Raw genomic sequence first — 23,126 nt, 5'->3', positions numbered from 1 at the left:
AAAAGCATTAATACACAAACTACCTACTAAGTGACCTATTGTAAGATAATATGCTGTCTAGGCAATATAAACAATAAGACAAATTTCTAAATAAATATTGCAGACTGCGCCTGAATACCCTTTAACAACCTCAACCTCCCAAAGCAAACCTAGAGAATAGTCTGCTTAACTGGCATTGAAAAGCTTACCCTGTCAGCTAGTTCATTCATTATGGGTGGTACTACAGTACCCTTACAAGGCAATGCAATCCAACTGGCACTCAACACTAGTTTTCTTTTACTGTAGTAAACACACATACATGATCACAGGATGGTATCCCATAGCTAACGGATCATTTATCTAAAAAGCCAGAATCAACAGGTTTCAGGGTCCTATGAAGTGTTGGCATTTGAATAAGGAATGCCCATTGGACCTGATGAGGCAGTAATGCTTTAGAAAGCAAATAATCCTTTAACACAGAACAAGTGCTGAATCCCTCACCATAGTTTTCTATGCTACTGTGTGTGATGGACTTTATATTTATTATAAGGTATGAAGAGGGCTCCAAAATTTTATTTTATCTCTCAGCTGCTACAAACATTGCAAGTAAACAAAGCTTCCCACGTAGAGGAGCTGCTGGTTAGCTCACAAATTACCAGCTTGTCCCTGAAAGGCGACCTCACCCAACTGAGTTGCCAAGAAATAAATTGCAACACGCCTATGGAAAAGTGCACGTAGGACAGGGGGACGAGGGTCAGATCATTGTATTAAAAACTGCACAAACCTACACAACTTTACACGGAAGCAAGCGTCGCTGTAGTCAATGGAGCTGATTCCCAGGTGAGCGTGCACAGGATTTCGGCTTAACACAAAGAATAGACCACCGGCAGCACATGACAATTCATGGAAACACGTTTGGATGAAAGCAGCATAGCGATCTGAGGAGACAGGTTTTCAAATAATAAGAGATTCACAGCCTGAACTCGCTGTCCGTGCTCAAATGTTGGATTTGTTATCGTTGGTACGCTTTTGTAAGTTTAAAACCAATAAAAATATATTAGAGAGACTAAGGGAGCAGCAGGGAAAAGCGAGAGGGAAAACGCCTACGATGGGGGGGGGGGGGGAGAGAATCAAATCGTTTTCATCGATTTCCAGATCGTCCTTTTCGTAAACCACTTCGATAGCCCACTGGAAAGCGGTACGCAGATCTGGACAACAAACGAGCACACCAAGAACAGCCTGTGCAGCCCCCTCCTGTGCCACAGGACTCTTCGTCGTTTATCCTGGGGGCTCCATTCGCTGCACATTTACTCCCCCGTTAACTGCGGTCCTCTTTTATGTCTGGCGGCGGCGACCCGAGTCCGACACCCACCACTGAGAGGAGGCGTCGGGCTGCACGTTCCAGGCGCGCTGCGGCGAGCTGCCTGGGAGGGAAGCGGGAAACCTGTGGGGAGAAGGGAAGGCGCGGGGAGAAGAGCGGCGGCGCCTGCTGCGGATGCCTCCCGCCCCGGGCTTCGCCCTGCGTTTATTGCCAACCGCCAGCCCCAACGCTCCAGGGCGGGCCCGTTCCGTCCTCCCGCCACAGCGAATGAAAGGAGACGAAGCGCCTCGAAGGTCGCCGCTGTCGTTCCCTCCCCCTTCCGCTCTCTTTTCTCCGCGCGAATAGCGTAAGAGGTCAAACGAATGGGGCCTTTTTTTTTTTTTTTTCTTTTTTAAGCGAGAGGCGGGGGGAGGGAAGGATTTCCCCTCGAACCAATGAGCTGCTTAGAGGCCAGTTCGTCGGACCTCACGTGACCAGCACGGACTTGCTTCCTCTGCCTCGCTTCTCGCCCTCCCGCCCCCTGCGCTTTTGTCGCCGCGCGTCACGTGATGCGTCCGCTCCCGATTCATACAGGTGGAGACAGAGAAACAAGGAGCGGGAGGCGGGCGGGCGCGCGCGCCACTGTCAGAAGAAAGGTGTGGGCGCGGATTGGCTCTCGCCTGCGCGAGAGGGGCGGCTCCGGATGTTTAGAAGCCGGTCATGGCGGCGGATAGCGTGGAGCCGGTGGCTGAGGGGCAGGAAGAGCCTCTGCTGGGCGCTAATGGTGAAGGCAGCCAGTAAGCAGGGGAGACTGCGCGAGGGGAGGGTGTTATTGGGCTCAGAGGGCGGGGGTCTGGGTTTGAAGCTGGGGTGCAAGAACCCAAAAGCGCGGCCGGGGGCGTAGTGTTCTTCCCGTGCGTAGGAAACGCCAACATTTTCGCTGGGTTTGGGTCTTTTTTTCTTCCACGTGCTTATGAAATATCCCGTTTTCAGGTTCAAATACGAAGTTCAGGATCGTTTCCTGACAAGTTTCTCACGTTATTTTTGTCCTTTTTTAAACGGGCTCTTAAGATTTATGTTATTCTGGTGGGAGTTTTTCAGGTGAATATTTTATATGATTTTAGTGTGCCGTAGTACTAAGTTTAATTTTGATATATTTGTTGCAAGCTGCCTTGGGTTTGTTTTTTTTATCACAGAAAGATGGAGTATAATCAAATAAACAAAATATCTGCAGTAACAGAGTGCTCTGAGTGCTTGTTATGCTTTAAGAACTGTCTGTAAGTTAGACGAAAACAAGTGTCAAGACTCTGTTCTTTTATTATTGCTGTTACTACAGATGCGGGGATATTATGGAAACACTACAGCATTACAATAGCCGGTGGAGAGCCATTCGGATAATGTACCTTACAATGTTCTTCAGCAGTGTTGGTTTGTAAATGTGATGTCTGCCAATATAATCTTTTATATGATCGCTTTTTTGCCTGCACTGAATTTACACTAAAAATGTTTTCTAAAAACCCTTTTCATGGCAATCCACATTTATTTATTTAAAGCATTTTTGCCTCACTTTTCAGCCAAAAAGGCTCCCAGAGTAGTTTACATGAGATCAATAAAAACAAGACACTCCTGGCCTGCAAGTTTACAATCTAAACTACATGATGCAAAAGGAAAAAGCAATGAGGAGGGTTAATGAGAGTAAGCAAACTGAGATGCCAGTTCTTAAAGTTACATAGTTCTTACAGTGACAGCTGGAATAGAAGCCATTCAGGGAGAGAAAGCCAGATGGAGCTGATCTCTCAGTAAAGCCAGTGGAGTGGCCATGCTTTCCATCTGTTCCTCTAGCCACAGTATGTTTATTTTATTTATTTATTAAAGGAAAGAAAGAATAAGCTGGCAATATTTTGCTTTCCACTGGAACTCTTTCTCCTCCCTATACTCCTATAATGGTGCTCTTCTCATAGAAAAGCTGTAGGAAGAACCTTAATCTAAATATCCACTTATTTTTCCAAGACTTAATTGTTGTCAGTTGAACCAGGAAAGCTGGCCAGTCTCTTGCTATTTAGTACCTTAATTCAGTGCATGTAACCTCATTAAAGACGCTCTGTTAGGTCACACACATTGGGTAGGGAATGATTCATACACTTATTATAATTGTTTAGTTGCACATTCACCAGTAAGATTATACCAATGTAAGCGAGTTGACTCAATCTCTTGACTGCAGTTTAATTCACTCTTGATTTTACTACATTCCTATTTCTTCAGGGTAGATAATCTAGGACATCCTTCCCCATCCTGGTGCCCTTCAGATGTTTTGAACTACAACTCCAAGAATTCCTGATCATTGGCCATGCTGACTGGCCTGATGGAATTTGAATCCCAAGACATCTAGAGGGAACTGTGTCGAGGGAGGCTGTTCTAGGGTGATCTACAACCAGTTACATAGGAGTGCATGCAGTTAAACTAGCTGAAGCCTCAATGTTAAATGTGGGGTTAAGTCTTCTTAGTCAGCGTGTGCAGTTTAGTTGTAGGTAAGTTGCTTTGTTTTGAATCCCTGGCTTAGTACCATTGATGTCAGTAAGAATAAACCTGGAGAGCGTACATATCATCTAAAATTATCTGGATTGTGGTGTGTGTGTGGGGGGGGGGATTCTTCAAGGTGGCTGTTTTAATTTCTCTATGGACTTTCAGCATTCTGGATTACAATATTTTTTCCAAGCAAATATATGCAGAACTTGCTATAAATCAATAACAGCAGCACAAAATAACTTCAAACCTTTATGTTGCAGGATTTTCTATTGTCGTGATGTCAATATGGCCCTATCTTCAACAGGTTTGTAACCTCCTAAATTTGAATGAGGAAATTATGCTGTAGTACAAGGCAAATTACAAAAGGGCTTTTTTGTTTAACATCTATAAACTGTATTATGGGGATGTGTGAATTATACAAATTCAGACTACTGAATGGAAGTATGCTTATTATAAAAGCCGTTTTTGTCATTACATTTAAAATGTTGAACTTTTAACTTTCGTTCAGTGTCTCTGAACTCAGTCCAGGCATTGCCTGTGGAGGCATGGCTATAAGACATAACAGAGTCCTGTTCCCCATCTCTCTTGGTGTCTGATAATGGCCATTGTGGATATGCTTCAATAAATCCACTTGCCTTGGGGAATGTGGCACTGCCCACTGGCAAGCAGAATGAGACAGCCTTCCTCCCAAATTTGAAGGTTGAGTGGTGGGTAGGGACTATACCCAGTTGCAAAGCTAGCAGGAAAGCAGTAGGTTATTTGGCACCTGAATGGCAAAGCAAAGAACTGTGGCTGTGAAGTGCCAAACCAGCATGCCTACATACCTGCTGACCTTCCCTGTTCAGGGACAAGAAAGGTGGGGAGGGAGCATTGGACTCTGCTCTTTAAAGGTGCACAGAGTGCCTTTAGGCAATTTGAGTCCTACAGCATGCAAACCCCACCCAGTCTTTCCATCTGGAAACTTGAGGAAGGAGTGGAACGAATCCCTTTGGACTCCACTGCCTAAGAGTGCCTTGAAGAAGCCAAGTCCAGTACAGTTGTTGTACCCAGACTTTCTGTTGAGAAACGCCAGGCAGGGGGAGGGAGTGTATCCTCTTGGCTTCACCGCCTAAAGCGTGCCCCTCTTGCCAGGTCTTTTCATCAGAAAAGACTGCAGGGAGAACATTGGACTTGGTTGCCAAAGGGTACACAGGGAGCCTGATTATGGGGAATGGCAGGTGTATGCAGCTGAGGATATGGGAGGTACACACATTCCCCAAAATGGCCTGTTGTGTCGACATGTGAGCCCATCTGGCACAGTAATCTAGATTAGATTGCACCCTGTTTTTTGGCATGCAAATAATTTCCCCACTGCAAAACACACTTTCTCATTGACTGAATTAATACGTATGATGTATGCTTCTTGTGACATGCCAGAGAAGTGAAATGTTCTTCTGCCTTGCATTCTTAAATAGTATATATGCAAAAAGTGATTCTGCATCTATAGAGCCATGTAATTTTTCTTCCCACCAGCTGCCTTTGTATATGAACGCTGCTGTGTGCTGTGACTCTGTAGAGCCATTAACGTTTACAACCAATTTCCTCCTGTATCTTACCATTGCATCCTGTTGCTAGCTTTTCCCCAGGTTGCACCGCACAGATCTACTCATGTTTTCGCTGCACATTGCAGTTCTGGAGACACAAGGACCACTTTGGCTGTAGTGTAATAGATCTACTGAATCACAGCACACTTAAAGAGCAGCATTACTGGCAGAAAATTATCAGGGTGGAAAGAGTTATAATAGAGCCCTATGGCAGCCACTTCACTCATTCTCTGTAGGCACAGAGGGAATGACTACCTCAAATCTCTCTTATAGTATTGATCCTTTCCTCCCAAAACTTCATCAATGCACATAAATACCAGATATGGCGAAATCTGTCTCCTAGCCTTTCACCTCCCATAATTGCTAGCTGGAGTTTGAAATCTGTTCTTCTCTTCAGGATGTGGCAGTACTATTGAAGTATCTTCATACTTTTTATGAATATTGGCATGGGGCAGGATGGTATTTTATGGACCTCTTCCAAACATATTCCCATACTACTGCCACAGTGGGTTTACCCAGATTCTTCTATCACTTTGTAATACATCCAGCTTTTATCTGTTTCTTATCAAATGGTTGTCTACAAGACCGGGCATTCATAAGTAATTCTCTTTTTAAAATGTTCAGCTTCAGTTTTAGGTAACGTAAGTTACCTAAAGTTGACCATGTTTCAGTAGGAGGATAATACTTGAAAATATTAGTATTCTGAATTTTGTGTGGTACTGTTTCTAAGAGTGTTGCTGGGGACTTGTAGAATACAACGCCATTTTATTTATTTATTTATTATTAAATTTATTAATCGCCCATCTGGCTGGTCACCCAGCCACTCTGGGCGATGTACAACTTACAATAAAAACAGTTTAAAACAATAAAATTCTACAATAAAAACATTTTCTAAAATACCCTAACCCACCCCAAATGCCTGCCTGAACAACAACGTTTTTAATGCACGACGGAAGCTCATTAAAGAGGGGGCATGACGGAGTTCCCTAGGGAGGGAGTTCCACAGAGTGGGGGCCACCACAGAAAAGGCCCTCTCCCTCGTCCCCACCAGTCTAGCTGTCCTGGCTGATGGGACAGAGAGAAGGCCATCCGAGGCTGTTCTTGTTAAGCGGCCTGTCTGGTGCTGCTGGAGGCGCTCCTTAAGATAGGCTGGGCCGGAACCATATAGGGTTTTAAAGGTCGAAACCAACACCTTGAATTTGGCCCGGAAAACAACTGGTAACCAGTGCAACTCCTTCAGCACTGGAGTGATGTGATCTCGCCGGCGGCTGTCTTTAATCAGGCGAGCCGCTGCGTTCTGTACCAGCTGCAGTTTCCGAACCGTCTTCAAGGGTAACCCCACGTAGAGCGCATTACAGTAGTCTAAACGAGAGGAGACCAGGGCATGTACTACCGATGGGAGCAGATGGTCGGGAAGGAAGGGGCGCAGCTGCCGTATCAGATAGAGTTGATACAGCACTGTCCGGCTCACAGCTGACACCTGAGCCTCCATGGACAGCTGGGAGTCCAAAATGACCCCCAGGCTGCGGACCTGGTCTTTCAAGGGTAGCCGTACCCCATTCAACACCAGGTCAACATCCCCCAGCCTCCTCTTGTCTCCCACCAAAAGTACCTCGGTCTTGTCAGGGTTCAGCTTCAGCTTGTTCCTCCCCATCCAGCCATTCACCATCTCCAGACATTTGGACAGGGATTCTACGGCCAACCTTGGTGAAGATTTGAACGAGAGGTAGAGCTGCGTGTCATCCGCATATTGATGACACTGCACCCCAAACCTCCTGATGATAGCCCCCAGCGGCTTCACATAGATGTTAAATAGCATCGGGGAGAGGATGGAACCCTGTGACACCCCACAAGTGAGTGGCCACGGGTCCGAAACCTCCTCTCCCAGTGCTACCCTCTGGTACCTGCCGGAGAGGAAGGACCGGAACCACCGCAATACGGTGTCCCCAATGCCCAACCCCTCCAGGCGGTCCAGGAGGATACCGTGGTCAGCGGTATCGAAAGCTGCTGAGAGGTCGAGGAGAACAAGGAAGGAGCATTCACCCCTATCCAGAGCCCTCCTCATATCATCTACCAAGGTGACCAAGGCCGTTTCTGTCCCATGCCCAGGCCTGAAGCCCGACTGAAATGGGTCTAGATAATCAGTTTCTTCCAAGTGTGCCTTCAACTGCACCGCCACCACCCGCTCAATCACCTTGCCCAAAAATGGCAGATTTGAGACTGGGCGAAAGTTGTTCAGAACTTGAGGATCCAAGGAGGGCTTCTTTAAGAGCGGTCTTATCACTGCCTCCTTGAGGGCTGATGGCATCACTCCCTCCTCAAGGGAGGCGTTCACTACCGCCCTGATCCCCTCACCCAGTCTCTCTCTGCAGCCCATAATGAGCCAAGATGGGCAAGGATCAAGTAAGCAGGTGGTCGGCCTTACAGATGAAAGCACCTTGTCCACTTCATCAGGAGGAAGAAGCTGGAACCGATCCCACAAAACCGGTTTGCCACAGGCTGCCTCTTGCTCACTAACTGTATCCACAGCGTGCAGAGTAACACACCTAATCTGATCAATTTTATCTGCAAAGTGCCTTGCTAAGGCCTCACAGGAGGCCTTAGAATGCTCCAGTGGTTCCGGAGCCACAGGACCAACCAGGCTCCGGACCACTTGAAACAACCTCCTGGGACAGCACTCTGCAGACGCGATGGAGGCAGCATAATATTCCTTTTTTGCTGCCTTCACCGCCACGTGATAGGCTGAAGGTATAGCTCTAGCCCGTGTCTGATCGTCTTTGGAGCGAGACTTCCGCCACCGGCGCTCTAGCCGTCCCGCCTCCTGTTTCAGAGCTCGTAACCGCGGATTGAACCATGGTGCAGTCCGAGCCCTGTTCAGGGGGAGAGGGCGTTTCGGAGCCACCTGATCTAATCCCCCAGTGATTGCGGCATTCCAGCCACCCACCAGGGTCTCAACCGAGTGGCCGTTGGCATGCCCCAGAGAATCCCCAAGTGCGTTCAGGAATCCATTCGGATCCATAAGACGCCTGGGGCGGACCATTTTAATGGGTCCTCCACCCCTGCGGAGGGGTTGTGGAACCGAGAAGTCCAACATCACCAGATAGTGACCTGACCATGACAAGGGGTTGGTGGATATACCCCCGACTTCCAGATCACTCCCCGCTTCTCCAGAAACAAACACAAGGTCTAGTGCATGACCGGCTACATGGGTGGGCCCAGTTAGAATATGGTGCAGCTCCCAGGAGGCCATGGTCTCCATGAAGTCCCAGGGTCCTGTGAGGATGGCCTCCGAATGTACGTTGAAGTCCCCCAACACCAGTAAGTTAGGGGACTGTACACGTACATCAGCGACCACCTCAAGCACCTCGGCCAGGGAGTCAGTCGTGCAGCGGGGTGGACGGTACATGAGCAGAATCCCCAGACTGCCTTTCGGGCCCAACCTCCAGTACATGCACTCAGCAACCTTGGTCTCCCGGAGAGGGCGTCTGGTGAAGACCAAGGACTCTCGGTAGATAACAGCCACTCCCCTTCCCTGATCCCCAGCCCTCGGCTGCTGTGCATACGAAAATCCAGCTGGACACATGGCCGCAAGGGTTGGAGCAGCAGCCCCGGCCAGCCAGGTCTCCGTAATACATGCCAGGTCTGCACCCTCATCCAGGATCATGTCATGGATGAGGGAGGTTTTCTGGGTAACAGACATGGCATTGCAGAGCAGCAAATGAAGGCCAGAAGATGGGGTCACGCCTCCCCCAGCCATCCTTTGGCTCTGGACAGGCCCGGAGCAGGGGACAGATACTACACATCTCTCCCTTGTTCCCCTTACCTGGCATGGCCTGCCCCTAGCGCTCGGCCAGCGCCTGCCGCCCAGCCTCGGTATCTTCTGGCCCCCAACACTCCCCCCGCTGCCTCTATCAGGTGGACACATGCCCCCTCGCTCCCGCCTATCAGGCAGGCTACCCACCCCTAAAACCACAACAAAATCCCCCAGGAAAAGGAAAACACACACACACACACACACACACACACACACACAACATTGTTGTTGAAGTTGCTTTTGTTGTTTCCATAGGTAGATAAAACTGCAGATGAAAGTTTCCTGGGCTGGATTATTGCTTCATATAGCATCGGTCAAATGCTGGCCTCCCCCTTCTTTGGAGTATGGTCTAATTACAGGCCAAGAAGAGAGCCTCTTGTAGTTTCAACTTCCATTTCAGTGGTCGCCAACTGTCTCTATGCCTATGTCCATTTACCTGCTTCATACAACAAATACTACATGCTGGTTGCTCGAGCTCTGGTGGGGTTTGGTGCAGGTAATTTTAGAAGCACTTAAATTGAAAACTAATGGAATAGTCGCTTCATGCCATTTAAGGTAGCTGTGGTATTAGGTTAATCAAAAACTTACAAACAGCTATGGAAATCTATCCCCTTTTGGCAAAAGGTTCCACTTATCACATGTTCACCCTCAAGGTGGCATTTATCTATTTCAGTCATGTGCTGCCTTTTCTTCTGAGAAGGCCAAGGTGGCATACGTGATCCGCTTCCTTTCCATTTTATCCTATCAACCCTGTGTGATAGGTTAGGCTGAGACTCAGTGACCAATGCAAAGTCATCTAGTGAGCTTCATAGTCAAGTGGGGACTTGAACCCTGGTCTCCCCAGTCCCAATCCAACACTCTTTACTACACCGCGCTGGCTATATTAGCATTCAGAACCTCTTGGTGTAAATACATAATTTCCATTGCTTGACTTCAGAAAATATACTCAAAGGTGTCCCCACTATCCCAGTTACCAGTTGGAGTAGTTGACTCACAAGAGTAATGTAGATCCATTGTGACATCAGAGGGCCTGAAATTGCTGGTGAAGTTATATTGGTTTTAGAATCTTGCTTGAGTAGTGCAGTTCCTCCGAAGGCCACTTACACCTTCATTATGTTCCTAACCTCAAAATGCTGTGGAAGAGACATGGTGTGTATAATGCTTTCTGCTGAAGCATTCAAGTTGTTGAAACATTCTGACAGAAGCAGTTTGATGCAGTTACGAATAATCATTTTAGGACAAAGTTTCCTTTGCAGTTATATGGATTTCAGTAGTTATCAAATATATTGAAAATAGGCATGGCAAGCAGGCAAAGGAAGATCATTTGTGCCTGTTATGCTGGCAGACTCTTGGCTAATTATGTGTGTAGTTGGGTAAATAAAGGAAAATCCTTGTGTTTTAAAAATGTCAAACATACTTTCTTCTGTTTGTGTTTTAGGAAATGTAGCAGTAGTGCGGTCATACATTGCTGGTGCCACCTCCCTTACTGAAAGAACGAGTGCCATGGCAAACACTAGTGCTTGCCAAGCAGTGGGATTCATACTGGGACCAGGTATGTTATGTTCTCATTCTTTTCTAATGTATGAGGAACCAGGTATTCTGGATCACAAATACTGTTACTTAATTTGCTTAAATTCAATTTAATCAGCTGTTCTTTTCATGGAGGTCTCTGAAGGCAGTTTATCATATGCTTCTAAAGGATTGAAGTAGCAGATTCAGGTAATCACTCATTGTCCTGCTGGAAAAGACATCACAAACACATTCTTGATTTCCACTCCTCAGAAATTCATTTCCACATCAGAAACACTCTTGATCCCTTGTCCCTCCTCCCAGTATTAAGCTATTGTTCATTTATGGTGACTGCTAGACTCATCATAAATTGAAGGAAAGTGTTGGAAATACCTACGCAGTTGAACATGCTCATCTACCCTATAGCTTTGCAAAGGTACATTTAATACTACAATCCTATGCATATCAACTAAAAGGATACCCAATTGAGCTCTACAGGTCTTACTCCCATGTATGTGTATATAGGATTGCAGCCTAAAAATCCCACAGCAGAAAGACCGTAGAACAGTTACATTTACAAAAAGCCACAATACAAAATTCATTCTGACAAACATCTTTTTGCATTTTAGGTAACTACAAACAATCAACATTTCAGATCTTGGAATAAAAATATTTCATAAAGCCCATTTATTCTACAAACTAAGAACAAATATCAAGAAACCCCTTTTATATCATACTCTAATTTTATCCCCCTTAGCTAATGCATACTTAGATTGATCAGGCCAAAGAACAGCACTATATATCTCAAGGTGAAAAATTAGTATGGACCACAAAAAATAGAGGGCGTGCAATCTCTAAACTTGGATTCAGTTATTCTTGCTCTGAGGTTTGTGTGTGCATGGAGAGAGACAGACAGGCATGCACGCTCAATGCCATCCATCTTGGGATTTTTTTTCCCTATATTTTTCAGTATCGGGCATGTTTTAGAAAGTCTGCAATGGGTAAAGTTTAGGGCAAAAGCACTGCTTATCTTAATATTTAAAAATGCTCTTCAAGTCCTGTTGTAATTAATTCTACATGTTTTGTGTTAGTCTTTCAGACTCTCTTTACATTCATTGGAGAAAAAGGAGTCACATGGAAAATCATTCAACTTCAGGTGAACATGTACACAGCACCAGTTCTCTTTGGAGCTCTCCTAGGAATTATTAACGTTGTTCTGCTATTTGCTGTATTTAGGTAATTGGAAACTAATGCTGTTCTTGAAGATGGGTTATACCAAAAATTTGCCCTTAATATTTTAGTCAATGCAGATGTTTTTTCCAAAATGTTTGTTCTTCTGGGTTAGTGTATTCTGTTTTCTTTTTGGGTCTAACTAGGAGCAAGGCAAAGAAATTGTTTGTAAACTCTCTTTTTTTAAAGTGAAACACAGAGAGGTCAGTATTGGTGAAGGGTAATTTGCTGATTTTGTAGATGAGAACATTTCTGAGTATTGATTTCAGTGCAGTTTGTTTAATACTCTAGTCCAGCACTTTTTCGGAGGTCAGATCATACTGGTATTTTAACAGAGTTCCAGTCACATGAAGTGTACATTTGACCCTATTTTTGGTTCAATTTCTTGATCAACAAAACGGCGTTTGACCTCAGCAATAACAAGTTCTTTTGCCTTTTATACAGAAAAAATTATCTGTATTGCTTTATGCAGATAATATGGTGCTCCTTTCCCATATGTAAATGGGTTTATGTAGACTATTAATGGTGTTGGAAATTTTTTGCAAGAAGGACATGTTGTCTATTAATTACGCTAAAACAAAGGTGGTTATTTTGGGATGTAAGCCAGCATCATGTAATTGGTGTTTAGGTTCCCACAAAATCAAATAAATTGCCATTTTGGAATTTTATTTTTCCATTCTGGAAATTAGAAAAACAGTCTTTGTGATGCAATGCTGAAAGTAGAGTAGTCATCACTAGGAGTCTTGAGATTCTAGAGGCCTTATGTGGGCAAGTGAGTCCGAACTGTATCAGCAGAAACTTAGAAGTACAAGGAGGGTTTTTTGGGATCCTCTTACCTTGAAAGTTTCCATTAAAATTACTGAAAACGAAATTATTACCCTATGAGCATGGTCTCAGTTTTCTTAAGAGATGAAATTGAAATATTATTGGTAGAAATGTCATGGGGCCACTCTTCCAAAAACAGGTTGAATAGAACAGTTTCAGATTGGTTTAGCCAATCAAATTGGTCTTGATTCCAAAGGTTAGTGTAGATGATTCAGTCTTAATGGTTTTCTGTAACTTATCGTGCCAGAACTAGGAATGTCATTACTGTGTAAGGATTAAAAAAACAAAAACTTTAACACTGCGATCCTATGCACGTTTACCTGGGAGAAAGCCCAATTCAACACAGTGTAGCTTACTTCTGACTAAAAATGTATAGGATTGCACTGCAATAATGTTTTATGTCCAACCTAATTTGTCCTCCTTTGGCCAATGCTAGGAACAGCCCTCTGGTATGTCATAGCCTTGAAAATTACTTGGGCGTGGCCTTGAAAGTGATTAGAAATACAAAAACTGTTTGTTCTGTGAACATGGTATTATTACAACACTGGGTGTTAAAAGTATTACTGTAGCCTGTAAATTTTCTTGGTGTGTTAAATAACTGTTTTTTAAAAATTTTAGAGAACATTGTGTAGATGACATGGGTCAACCACAGAGCAGCATCAACTGTGAAGCAGACGGTAATATTTTTGCAGAGAACCTGAAATAGAATATGGTGGTACACTTTTGGAATAGTAATAAACAAACTGGCAGGGTCACCTACCAGGCCTGGGTAAGCAATGATGGCAATCACTTTCTTGTGCATGTGTCTCCCAGCAGAAAGAGGTAAGCATATAGAGTCAATCCCTGCAGCTGCTGCCACCTTTATTGGACTTAGTGGCTCTCAAGTAAGTGCTAGTTGGCCAGAATAGTGACTTTATATATATAGTGACTGTCTGCAGTGAGCGTGTACACCTGCTCCTCCACTATGCAGAGGAGATCCTCAGCTGGATGAATGACCAGGCCAGAGTGTTTTTTATGTTAAATGGTTATCAGGATCTTTTAAAAACATAGTTCTAAATACACAGAGGAATTGGGTAAGCTGTATATATGTGTACAAGCTTTTTTGGCTAAAAGGCTTGAATGTGCAAACTTTTGCCACATTTTGCAGTACAAACATTAACCCATTAAAGATTTAATCTGTACTTCTCTTCTGTAACATGCAAGGCAGCTACATGTATTTACTTTTTTTCCTTGTGTTGCACCATATAGATATTTTGAAGGGATCTGTATTTGTCTGTGACTCCCTGATAGGTGTTCTTTCAATGTATTCATTGCAACACAAGTTCAGGTTAGGGGCAGTGAAACACTGACGTTTAAATGTATAATACTTGTGGCTATTGTCTAGTGCAAAGTGACCTTCAAAGTGTCAGATTCTAAAGAGAAATTTAACGTATCTTATAGTAAATGCCTTGCAGAAATTGTAGAACAGCTGATGTCTCTTGTTTAAGAAACTAAAAACTTAAAAAAAAGCATAACTCTATGACCCAATTCAGACATAATGATCTTGACTTAATAAACCATGGCTTATTAAACTAAGAACAAGGGTTGGGGCTGCATGATCACTCCTCTTTGTCACTCACATGCCAGAAAAGAAGATATCCAGGATTTGTAAAGCCGTAGTTTCCAATTACATCTGAACCAGGAAACTATAGTTCAGTCTCTGGTTTCACATGTGAGTTAACAAATTCAAGAGTTAAGTGTAGCACACATATAGACGGTTTTAGTTCAGATATTTTAAGAAATTAGTGTGAACTTTTGTGGGTTAAAACCCACTTCATCAGTGGAACTGGAGTCTGAAAAGACAGTTAAACAGGTATATCTGCAACAAGAATTCCATTATCTTAAAGCAACAGTTACAAACCACAGGGTGCACTACTAGTCTTTATAATGTGCATAGAAACCATAGTTCCCATTGAATCCCTGATTAACATAATCAGTTTTCTTTATCTCTTGTTCTGCAATCTCATGTTCCAAGCCGAATGCACGATTTCAATTTTTTTATGTAAGTTAGTAAGCCAAGAATTATTTAACTTCTATGCAGAGTACATCATGAGAAATGCTGGGTTGGATGAATCAGAGGTCGGAATTAAGATTGCTGGGAGAATTATCAACAACCTCCGATATGCAGACGATACCACCCTAATGGCAGAAAGCAAAGAGGATCTAAAGAGCCTCTTGTTGAGGGTGAAAGAGGAGAGTGCAAAAGCTGGTTTGAAACTCAACATTAAAAAAACTAAGATCATGGCATCTGGCCCCATCACTTCCTGGCATATAGAAGGGGAAGAAATGGAAGCAGTGACAGATTTTACTTTCTTGGGCTCCAAGATCACCGCAGACGGTGACTGTAGCCATGAAATTAAAAGACGCTTGCTCCTTGGGAGGAAAGCTGTGGCCAACCTAGACAGCATAGTAAGAAGCAGAGACATCACCTTGCTGACAAAGGTCCGTCTAATCAAAGCTATGGTTTTCCCAGTAGTAATGTATGGCTGTGAGAGCTGGACTATAAGGAAGGCTGAGCGCCGAAGAATTGATGCTTTCGAACTGTGGTGCTGGAGAAGACTCTTACGAGTCCCCTGGACTGCAAGGAGGTCAAATCAGTCCATCCTAAAGGAAATCAACCCTGACTGCTCATTGGAAGGACAGATACTGAAGCTGAAGTTGAAATATTTTGGCCACCTAATGCGAAGAGAAAACTCCCTGGAAAAGACCCTGATGCTGGGAAAGATTGAAGGCAAAAGGAGAAGGGGACGGCAGAGGATGAGATGGCTAGATAGCATCACGGATGCAATGAATATGAACTTGAGCACGCTCCGGGAGAGAGCGCAGGACAGGAAGGCCTGGCGTGCTACGGTCCATGGGGTCACGAAGAGTCGGACACGACTGAACGACTGAACAACAACAACAAGCCAAGAATATAGTTTCCCAGTTAAAAAGTAATGGGAAATAGGTTTAACGAATCCCAGACATTTTCTTTAATTCCAGCGTATGAGTGAAGTGGTGGAGGGAATGTACAGGCACAACACTTATTGCCTGCATTAGTGTGATCAAATCATGGCGTAACAGACCAAGATCTGCATGAGCTTATGCACCTGCATGTAGCCCCTTTGCTTGCACTTTGCTCCTCCTTTTGCATGAGCAGTGAAACAAACCGGGAAGCTACAGTTAACCATAGCTTCCTGTTGGGTCTAACATAGGTACTATGGTTAATGGCTTCCAAACAAGCACAAAGGGAAGAGCAAAGAGACTGTATGCAGGTACGTGAAGCATATTCCTATTCTGGCTTAAGACAGGATTTGATTGTCCAAACTGGGTCTGTCTCAGCTCAGGATAGTTATGTCTGAACTGGGCCTCTGTGTATCTTGATTTAACATTACAGCAGATATCTTTTTTGTTTTAATATAGAAAATGATGAGGTGGGTCCAGATAATCAAGGAAACATTGACCAGGTGGCTGTCATATCAACAAACATTCTTTTCTTTGTCATCTTATTTGTTTTTGCAGTCTTTGAAACGTAAGTATATCTGATTCTGCGGTATCTCATTAACGTTTTTGTAGTACTACAATAGCACAGGGTCACAGCATAGGAACCTCAGCTAGATTCACATTACCAGTTCATATTATGATTATCTCTTTGTGAAATTAACATGGGAAGGTTTCCCTTGCTGTATGATGAGAAGGCTTGATCCATTATAGTTGCTGATAATTGAAGATAACTGAAGTTTCAGTTGACCAAGCTGCTAATATTTATACACTGTAAGTGTGCATAGCACATTACAAAGTTAAATAGGAAAAATATGCAGGTATGCGTACTTAAAGCTTGCTTACAGTTGGGAATACAGAAAACAAACCACATGGAAAAGGTGGGTTTAGAGGAGAGAATTGAGGGGAGGGAAAGAGGTGCCAACACATACATGTTTACAGAGGTTGCAGTTCATCAACCAAAAACATGATAAATCAGGGGTCTCCACCAATGTCCTCCTTCCAAAAAATGGCTGGCACCCCCAACCAAGGCCCCTTGGGGCAACAGGTCCTTAGTGGGGTGCAGGTTTGCCCACCGTCCAGCTGATTTTTGGTAGGGTGACTTTTCCCCACCTATACAAGCCAATGGAGTGATTCTTCATTGTTTTAAATAGGGAGGGGAAAAGCCTTTCCCTGCTGAAAAGCAGCTGGAGGGCAGGGTGAAGCCCACCCCCTCTTAAGGACCATTGGGGCAACAGGGTCCTTGGAGGCAGGGGCTTCACTCTGCCCTCCAGCTGATTTTTGGCAGGGGGGCTTTTTCTTGAATCATACAAATGTATGAAGAAATTGCTCCATTCACTTGCATGGGGATGGTAAGAGAGGGAGAAAGAAAAAGACCAGAGAGAGAGAGAAAGAAGAGTCAGAGAGAGGGGGGAGGGGAGAGGAGTCAGAGAGAGGAAAAAGAAAAGAGCCAGAAAGAGAGAGAGAGAGAGAAAAAGAAAGAGGAGCCAGAGGGACCTAGCTTTCATATTTTCCTTTGAACTTCTAAATGGTAATAAAGGAAAGGCTTCTTCCCAGTGTGTCTTGCAAGAACCTGTATTTTTCTTTACCAGCTTTCTGCTTTGATACATTCCTCTGATTGCTAGCTTCCTTGTTTTCTATGTGCTATTAGGATGAATGTCTACTGGGGTTTACCAATTAGTGATGATGCAGCTAGCTGAAATTGGGGAGTTGGTATCCTTTAAATCCTTCAAGGCCCCTTGCCATTGGCAAAAAACCCTGAATATGTTAATGCCTTTTATTTTATTCTCCAGCATAGCTACACCATTGACAATGGATATGTATTCCTGGACCAGGAAAAAAGCAGTGTTGATCAATGGATTAATCCTTGGTTCTATTGGCATTGAATCAGTCATTGTATTTTTAGCAGTTAAAGTACTTTCCAAAAGGTAAGTTACTGAGGGTATACTGTTTCATTGTGATATTTAGTTAAGACAGAGAAATGCCTGATCTCAAAAGGTTCAGTGAACTCTAGCTTGCTAATGATTGTCCATAAATAAACCCCTCTAATGCAGTAGCTTACTATGTAAGCATTAGTACCACCCTAATCCTTGGAGCACTCTTAACTACCAGCGCTCTATATATCGTGTAGGAAGAGGAAATCTGGACTTTAGATGTGTCAAATCTAACTTTGTATACAGATTTGTTTTTACGTAATATGTGAATATGAATATTGTAATTATAGTTTTGATTATCCAACAGGACTGGTGAACGTGCTATACTTTACGGAGGCCTAGTGATTATCTTGGTTGGATTCTTTGTCTTGTTACCTTGGGGAAAGCAATTACCTAATATCCAGTGGGAAGGTATAAATATAATGTAAACATTATAGCTTAAGCTTTCAGTTGAATATCTGCATCTGTATATAGTATTTTTATTTTCACAGACATAAAGAATGATTCTATTCCAAGAATGACCTTCAGTGAAAGCCTTGCATTTTTCTGGAAAGGGCAAACACAGCTTCCATCCAATAATACTGTTGAAGCAACAGGGTGTCCTATTATACAGTCCTGGTGCCTGTATACTCCAGTAATCCGTCTCGGACAGTACATCACCACTGACATTCTAATAGGATTGGGTTATCCAGCCTGTAATGTCATGTCTTATACTTTATATTCAAAAATCTTAGGACCAAAGCCTCAGGTAAGATTTAAACTTCAAATGATCTCTTCATAACGGGTGTAGATATGATATTTATTTCAGTTTTGTGTAACTTTGCCAGAAATTGTGGAAAAGCACTGGTAAGTGGGCAGTTTGCTGAACATGGAGCCATCTTTCCTTATCTTGGTGACCTTGTCTCGTTACTGGGGGAGTTAGTTACTGAAGGCTGAATAAGTAGAGAAAGCCATATAGCAGTAGCTTTTACAGACAGTCAGTGCAGCTAAGGTGATGGAGGTCATGAGTTGCTACTTGGTGTTTTGTCTCAAGCGAGCAAACAGCTCACTTTTTAGTGTTCTTGGGCTATCAAAATGTTAAGTCTGTCTTACAGAGAAATCTTATGGCGGAGGATAGATTCCTTGCCAGAGCAACCACCACATTGAAAGCCCTGCTGGTTTCCTGCAGCCAAAGTGGGTGGGTGGGATTGGGATGGCTCTTCCTTTTTTCCTACCCTGTTTTGTATTTTTCTTTTTCCCCCTCCATTGAATCTAGTGGGGGAGGATTAACTACACTATATCTGGAGGTGGTGTAATGTATGGACCTTTTGGGGGAACGTGTTGGGGGAATGTGTGGTCTTAGGATCTTGCAGATTAACAGCAGCCCTCAACATGCCTGGATTTCCCACCCACCCTAACAATGGCATTTCACCAGCAGCAGAGTTTTCTGGAGGCCTACTGGGGGACCTCTAGCACAGTGCATCTCATCCCCCTAGCAGATCCACTCTGCTGGTGGAGTAGCACTTCTGCTGCTTTTGAACGGCTGTTCTGTCACTCTCCAAGCTGATTTAGGACTGCTCCCTGATTCAGTATTAGACAGCAAGCAATACATTAGTTTAGAGTTCTATTTAAGATTTCTCTTAATGCATGAAAATTGAGTTGTTCCCCTTTCTCTCCTGAAGCTCTTTGTTGTGTTTGTTCATTCAGTAAAATAATTTTAAATGGTATCTTAATCTGTAGCACTAGATAACTTTAAAATTTTACCATTTTCTAGGTACTGAGGCTGTTCACATGTAATGGTGGCAAATAATGGGTTAATTAACCCATGATTTATGGGGATGTGCCATGTGTGAGCCACTTCCAGTTTGCAGCAACAGTGTATGAACACCGGATTCATAGCTTGTTAGCGTGACATCGGAACGCAGAGACTTCCGGTTATTCATGGATTAAACAATCCAAAGTTAACCTAAGAACAAATCATAGGTTAACTATGGGCGGTTTGTGGGTTAAACAATCAGAGTGTCCGGGTTCAGACATCACACTAACAACCTACAAATGAAGCATTCATAGGTTGTTGCTGCAAACCGAATGTGGTGTGCATCCCCGCAAATCATGGGTTAATAATTTCTCAGTCAATAACTGGACTTCTCATGCACATTGTGCATAGAACAGTGCTACCTTGATTCTTAAACAGTATGATAACCATGCTGCTCCTGTACAGTGTATTAACCATAAGCAGAACTGCTATTTAAACACTTCAGGTTGGATCTAGGATCTACCTTCCATGAACAGCTCCATGCACGGAAAGTGCTGCTGCCTGATTTTGGAGGATCTCCTGTCTCCCTCCACCACAGCTCACCCCATTCAGCAGGGACCCCAGACCTCCTGTGTAGCATTTTCAGGGGGCTAGAGAGCCAGCGTGGTGTATTGGCTAGAGCGTTGGACTGGGAGCCAGGAGATCCGCGTTCTAGTCCCCCCTTGGCCATGGAAGCTCACTGGTGACTTTGGGCCAGTCACAGACTCTCAGCCCAACCTACTTAACAGGGTTGTTGTTGTGAGGATAAAATGGAGAGGAGGAGGATAATGTAAGCCGCCTTGGGTTCATGCAAGAGGAAAAAAGGCGGGATATAAATGCAGTAAACAAATAAACAAACTGCGGTGGGAGGGGAGATGGAGAATTCTGCTCTGCCAGCCCAGTTGCATACAGCTAAATCTTGATCCTACTCCTAGTTAAAATTTCAAATGTTCAGAATTGAAAGCATGTCTTGGTAATTGCTTGTGTTTGAATATTTCAGAAGTGATAAAGAAGACCCCACACATTAACACTGAATACAGTCCTCTGATCTGTTTTAGGGTGTCTACATGGGCTGGCTAACTGCCTCTGGAAGTGGTGCACGTATACTTGGCCCAGTGTTTGTCAGCCAACTCTACACTCACTTTGGACCCCGCTGGGCATTCGGCCTAATCTGTGGAATTGTTGTTCTCTCTCTCTTACTCTTGGAAGTGGTGTACAAGAGACTTGTTGCATTTTCTATCAGATATCAGAGGCTACAAGAGCAGAGCTCTTAGCTATGGGTATCTACTGATCAGGTTTGTTTTGTTGCAACTAGTGTATGTCATTGCTGATGTCCAAGGACCTATAGTTCTGCACCTTTTGACAGGCCAATGCCCTATAGAAATACCATATACTACTATTAAAGGAGCACAGGAGTGAGTTAAGGTGGGTCACACACAAAACGTTTCACCATTGTAAGCCTCAAAATTCTACTGCTTTTAAAAATGACACCCATTGAGCTAATAACGTGAAACTTGGCATCCATGATCTGCCTAACAAGGTCTACAATTCTGCAAAATGTCAAACCGTTCTGATAAAAACTGCCATAGTAGCAAGTTAAGATGCTGAAAATTGACACATTTGTCCATTTTAGTCCAAGCTGTGGCTCGGCATATCGTATATTTCTTCCATATTTTGGTGAAAACTACTGATGTATGTTACTCAGGTTTGTGAGGAGATATGCCTTTCATTAGTCTGGTGAAATTCTGAGCAGTGGTTCAAAAGTTATTAAGGTTTTTGTGCCCCATGAAAGCCTGTGACATGTGTTCACATCCTATGAACACTCACTAAGATGGCTGTGAGAATCAAGCACTATTCCGCCATTCTCATCGTGTATAAACTCTACACGTGAGGAAGGGAAGTGAGGATGAGCACACTCGCTCCACCCCTCCCTTGCCATTCTCATCGTTTTCTACATGTGGAGGCCCACTGTCTGCAGAAGGCAGCCTCCTCTTCTGGAAGTTCTCCCCAAAATTTTAGAATCCTGATCCTTCAAATAAAATCATGATTACTATTAAGTATTTATAATCCAATTTATCATATAGGTAAATTTGCAAGAAAGCAGATTCAGATAGATTGAGGATAGGATAGGATTGCCAGCTCTTAATTATAGGTTTCCTTTTCAAAAATCAGGGAAATTCAGTGATCAAAAAACTTGCTGGTTTAAAACCAGAGTTAAACCTCTCTCATGTTGGCTCAAGCCAGGAAACGGAAAGCTAAGGCTGATGCCTTAACTGACATGCCCCATGATCAGTAATGATGTTGTGCGGTGCTACAGATTGTACTTTCTTACACAACTTTTTTACACAACTTATGCTCCATGCACCCACACGTTTCCTTTAATTGATACTTTGTTTAACAGACTAACTCCCAGCACAGTACTGAAAGTGATAGGCTGTTGTGATCAAAGTGGGTAACGAAATGGTTTTGGTGTATATAGTTTCAAGAGATGACACTAGTCTTAATTCTACTTACTGTGACGGTGGTGGTAATTTTAAAAATGCCTTGATTCTGTGAATCAGGTCTTACTGAAAGTGTTTTTCAGACCAAACTTGAAAAAGCTATGCATTTATGCACTTTTATAATTGGCTGCCTCTTCTAAATGTTAATGAATCTCTAACAAGATTTAGTAGAAATGAATCCAGTAAATAAAATCATGCTGTGGGTATTTTTAAATCTTGTTCTTGTGTTCATCCATACACTGAATATTTTATACAAAGGAAATGATTCAATTACACTTAACTTTTAGACTTAAATCTGCAGGAATGGAATATTTATGTCAAGGAACCTCAAAGTGCAGCAGTGATTAATCATTTGTCATATAGTATGCCCCTCTCTCCTGCCAACCTAGCAGTTCCAAAGCAAGAAATTGCAACTAGATAAATAGGTACCGCCTCGGCGGGAAAGGTAACAGCGTTCCGTGCACCTCGGTGTTCAGTCATGCCGGCCACATGACCACGGAAGCGTCTTCAGACAGCGCTGGCTCTTTGGCTTAGAAACGGGGATGAGCACTGCACCCTAGAGTTGGACACTACTGGTTGAGGACATCTTTACCTTTTTTTTTTTTTACGCCCCTCTCACATCCTTCATTTCTCTATTTGCTGCTGCTTAATGGCCCTGAATGTAGTTGCTCTCCAGCTCCAGGCAATGGGAGGCACATTCATAAGAACGTATTTGGGAATAACCTCACTTTTCCCAAAATACTGCTGCTCATATAGTAAAAGGCACACATTTTAATGCAGATAACTAATTCAACACAGTCTAAGCAGCACTAAGCTTGAGCTGTTCCAAGTGAGTTTTGACAAATGTAGAAATGACTTTTTGCTGAGTTGTGTTTTCATAAATGTGTTTTATGCTTGGGCATGTATAGTTAATATTTTATTACAAAAACTTGGGCTAGGTAATATCTTTTTATTCCTTGATAACTACAGGAAAAAGTGTTACTTACACAGTGACTGAACGAATCAACAACAACAATAAGTATGAACAAAGAAAAGTAATCACTAGAGTTCTACAAATGCTTAAGAGTCTAGCCAGTGGGTTATATCCAATGTTAGTCCGCTTAGCATAGACCCATTGAAGTAAATGGGACAAA

At 43.4% G+C, this 23,126-nt stretch overlaps 2 protein-coding genes across 9 annotated transcripts in view; one reads left to right on the top strand and one right to left on the bottom strand.

The window, feature by feature from the left end:
- Positions 1-1,664, bottom strand: part of ABHD18 (abhydrolase domain containing 18) — a 29,901-nt gene extending 28,237 nt beyond the window's left edge. The window contains exons 1-2 of one of the 4 annotated variants that reach the window (XM_084856012.1): positions 1,352-1,664; positions 764-917 (exon numbers count right to left, since the gene is read on the bottom strand). The gene's annotated coding sequence lies outside the window, so the exon portion shown is untranslated. The remainder of the gene's footprint in view (positions 1-763; positions 918-1,351) is intronic. The other 3 variants (XM_084856011.1, XM_084856010.1, XM_084856009.1) reach the window with 3 other exon arrangements.
- A 310-nt stretch (positions 1,665-1,974) lies between these two features.
- Positions 1,975-22,892, top strand: MFSD8 (major facilitator superfamily domain containing 8). 5 transcript variants are annotated; one of them, XM_084856004.1, is made up of 12 exons: positions 1,975-2,076; positions 2,616-2,707; positions 4,066-4,109; positions 9,458-9,698; positions 10,641-10,754; positions 11,803-11,947; positions 13,385-13,443; positions 16,208-16,316; positions 17,578-17,712; positions 18,026-18,129; positions 18,210-18,466; positions 20,551-22,892. In XM_084856004.1, exons 1-12 carry the CDS (start codon positions 2,000-2,002, stop codon positions 20,764-20,766), a joined length of 1,593 nt encoding a protein of 530 aa, XP_084712130.1. In that variant the 5' UTR covers positions 1,975-1,999; the 3' UTR covers positions 20,767-22,892. The 5 variants fall into 5 exon arrangements, with proteins under 5 accessions (XP_084712130.1, XP_084712133.1, XP_084712132.1 ...); XM_084856007.1 differs by having other exon boundaries at positions 2,616-2,678; positions 20,551-22,205; XM_084856006.1 differs by having other exon boundaries at positions 2,616-2,717; positions 20,551-22,205.
- Positions 22,893-23,126: the final 234 nt, after the last annotated feature.

This window comes from Heloderma suspectum, chromosome 5 (genome assembly GCF_057233095.1).
Source record: "Heloderma suspectum isolate Gila_16-S chromosome 5, 16-S_ref, whole genome shotgun sequence".
NCBI lineage: Eukaryota > Metazoa > Chordata > Lepidosauria > Squamata > Helodermatidae > Heloderma > Heloderma suspectum.
This window is presented reverse-complemented; position numbering and strand designations above follow the sequence as displayed.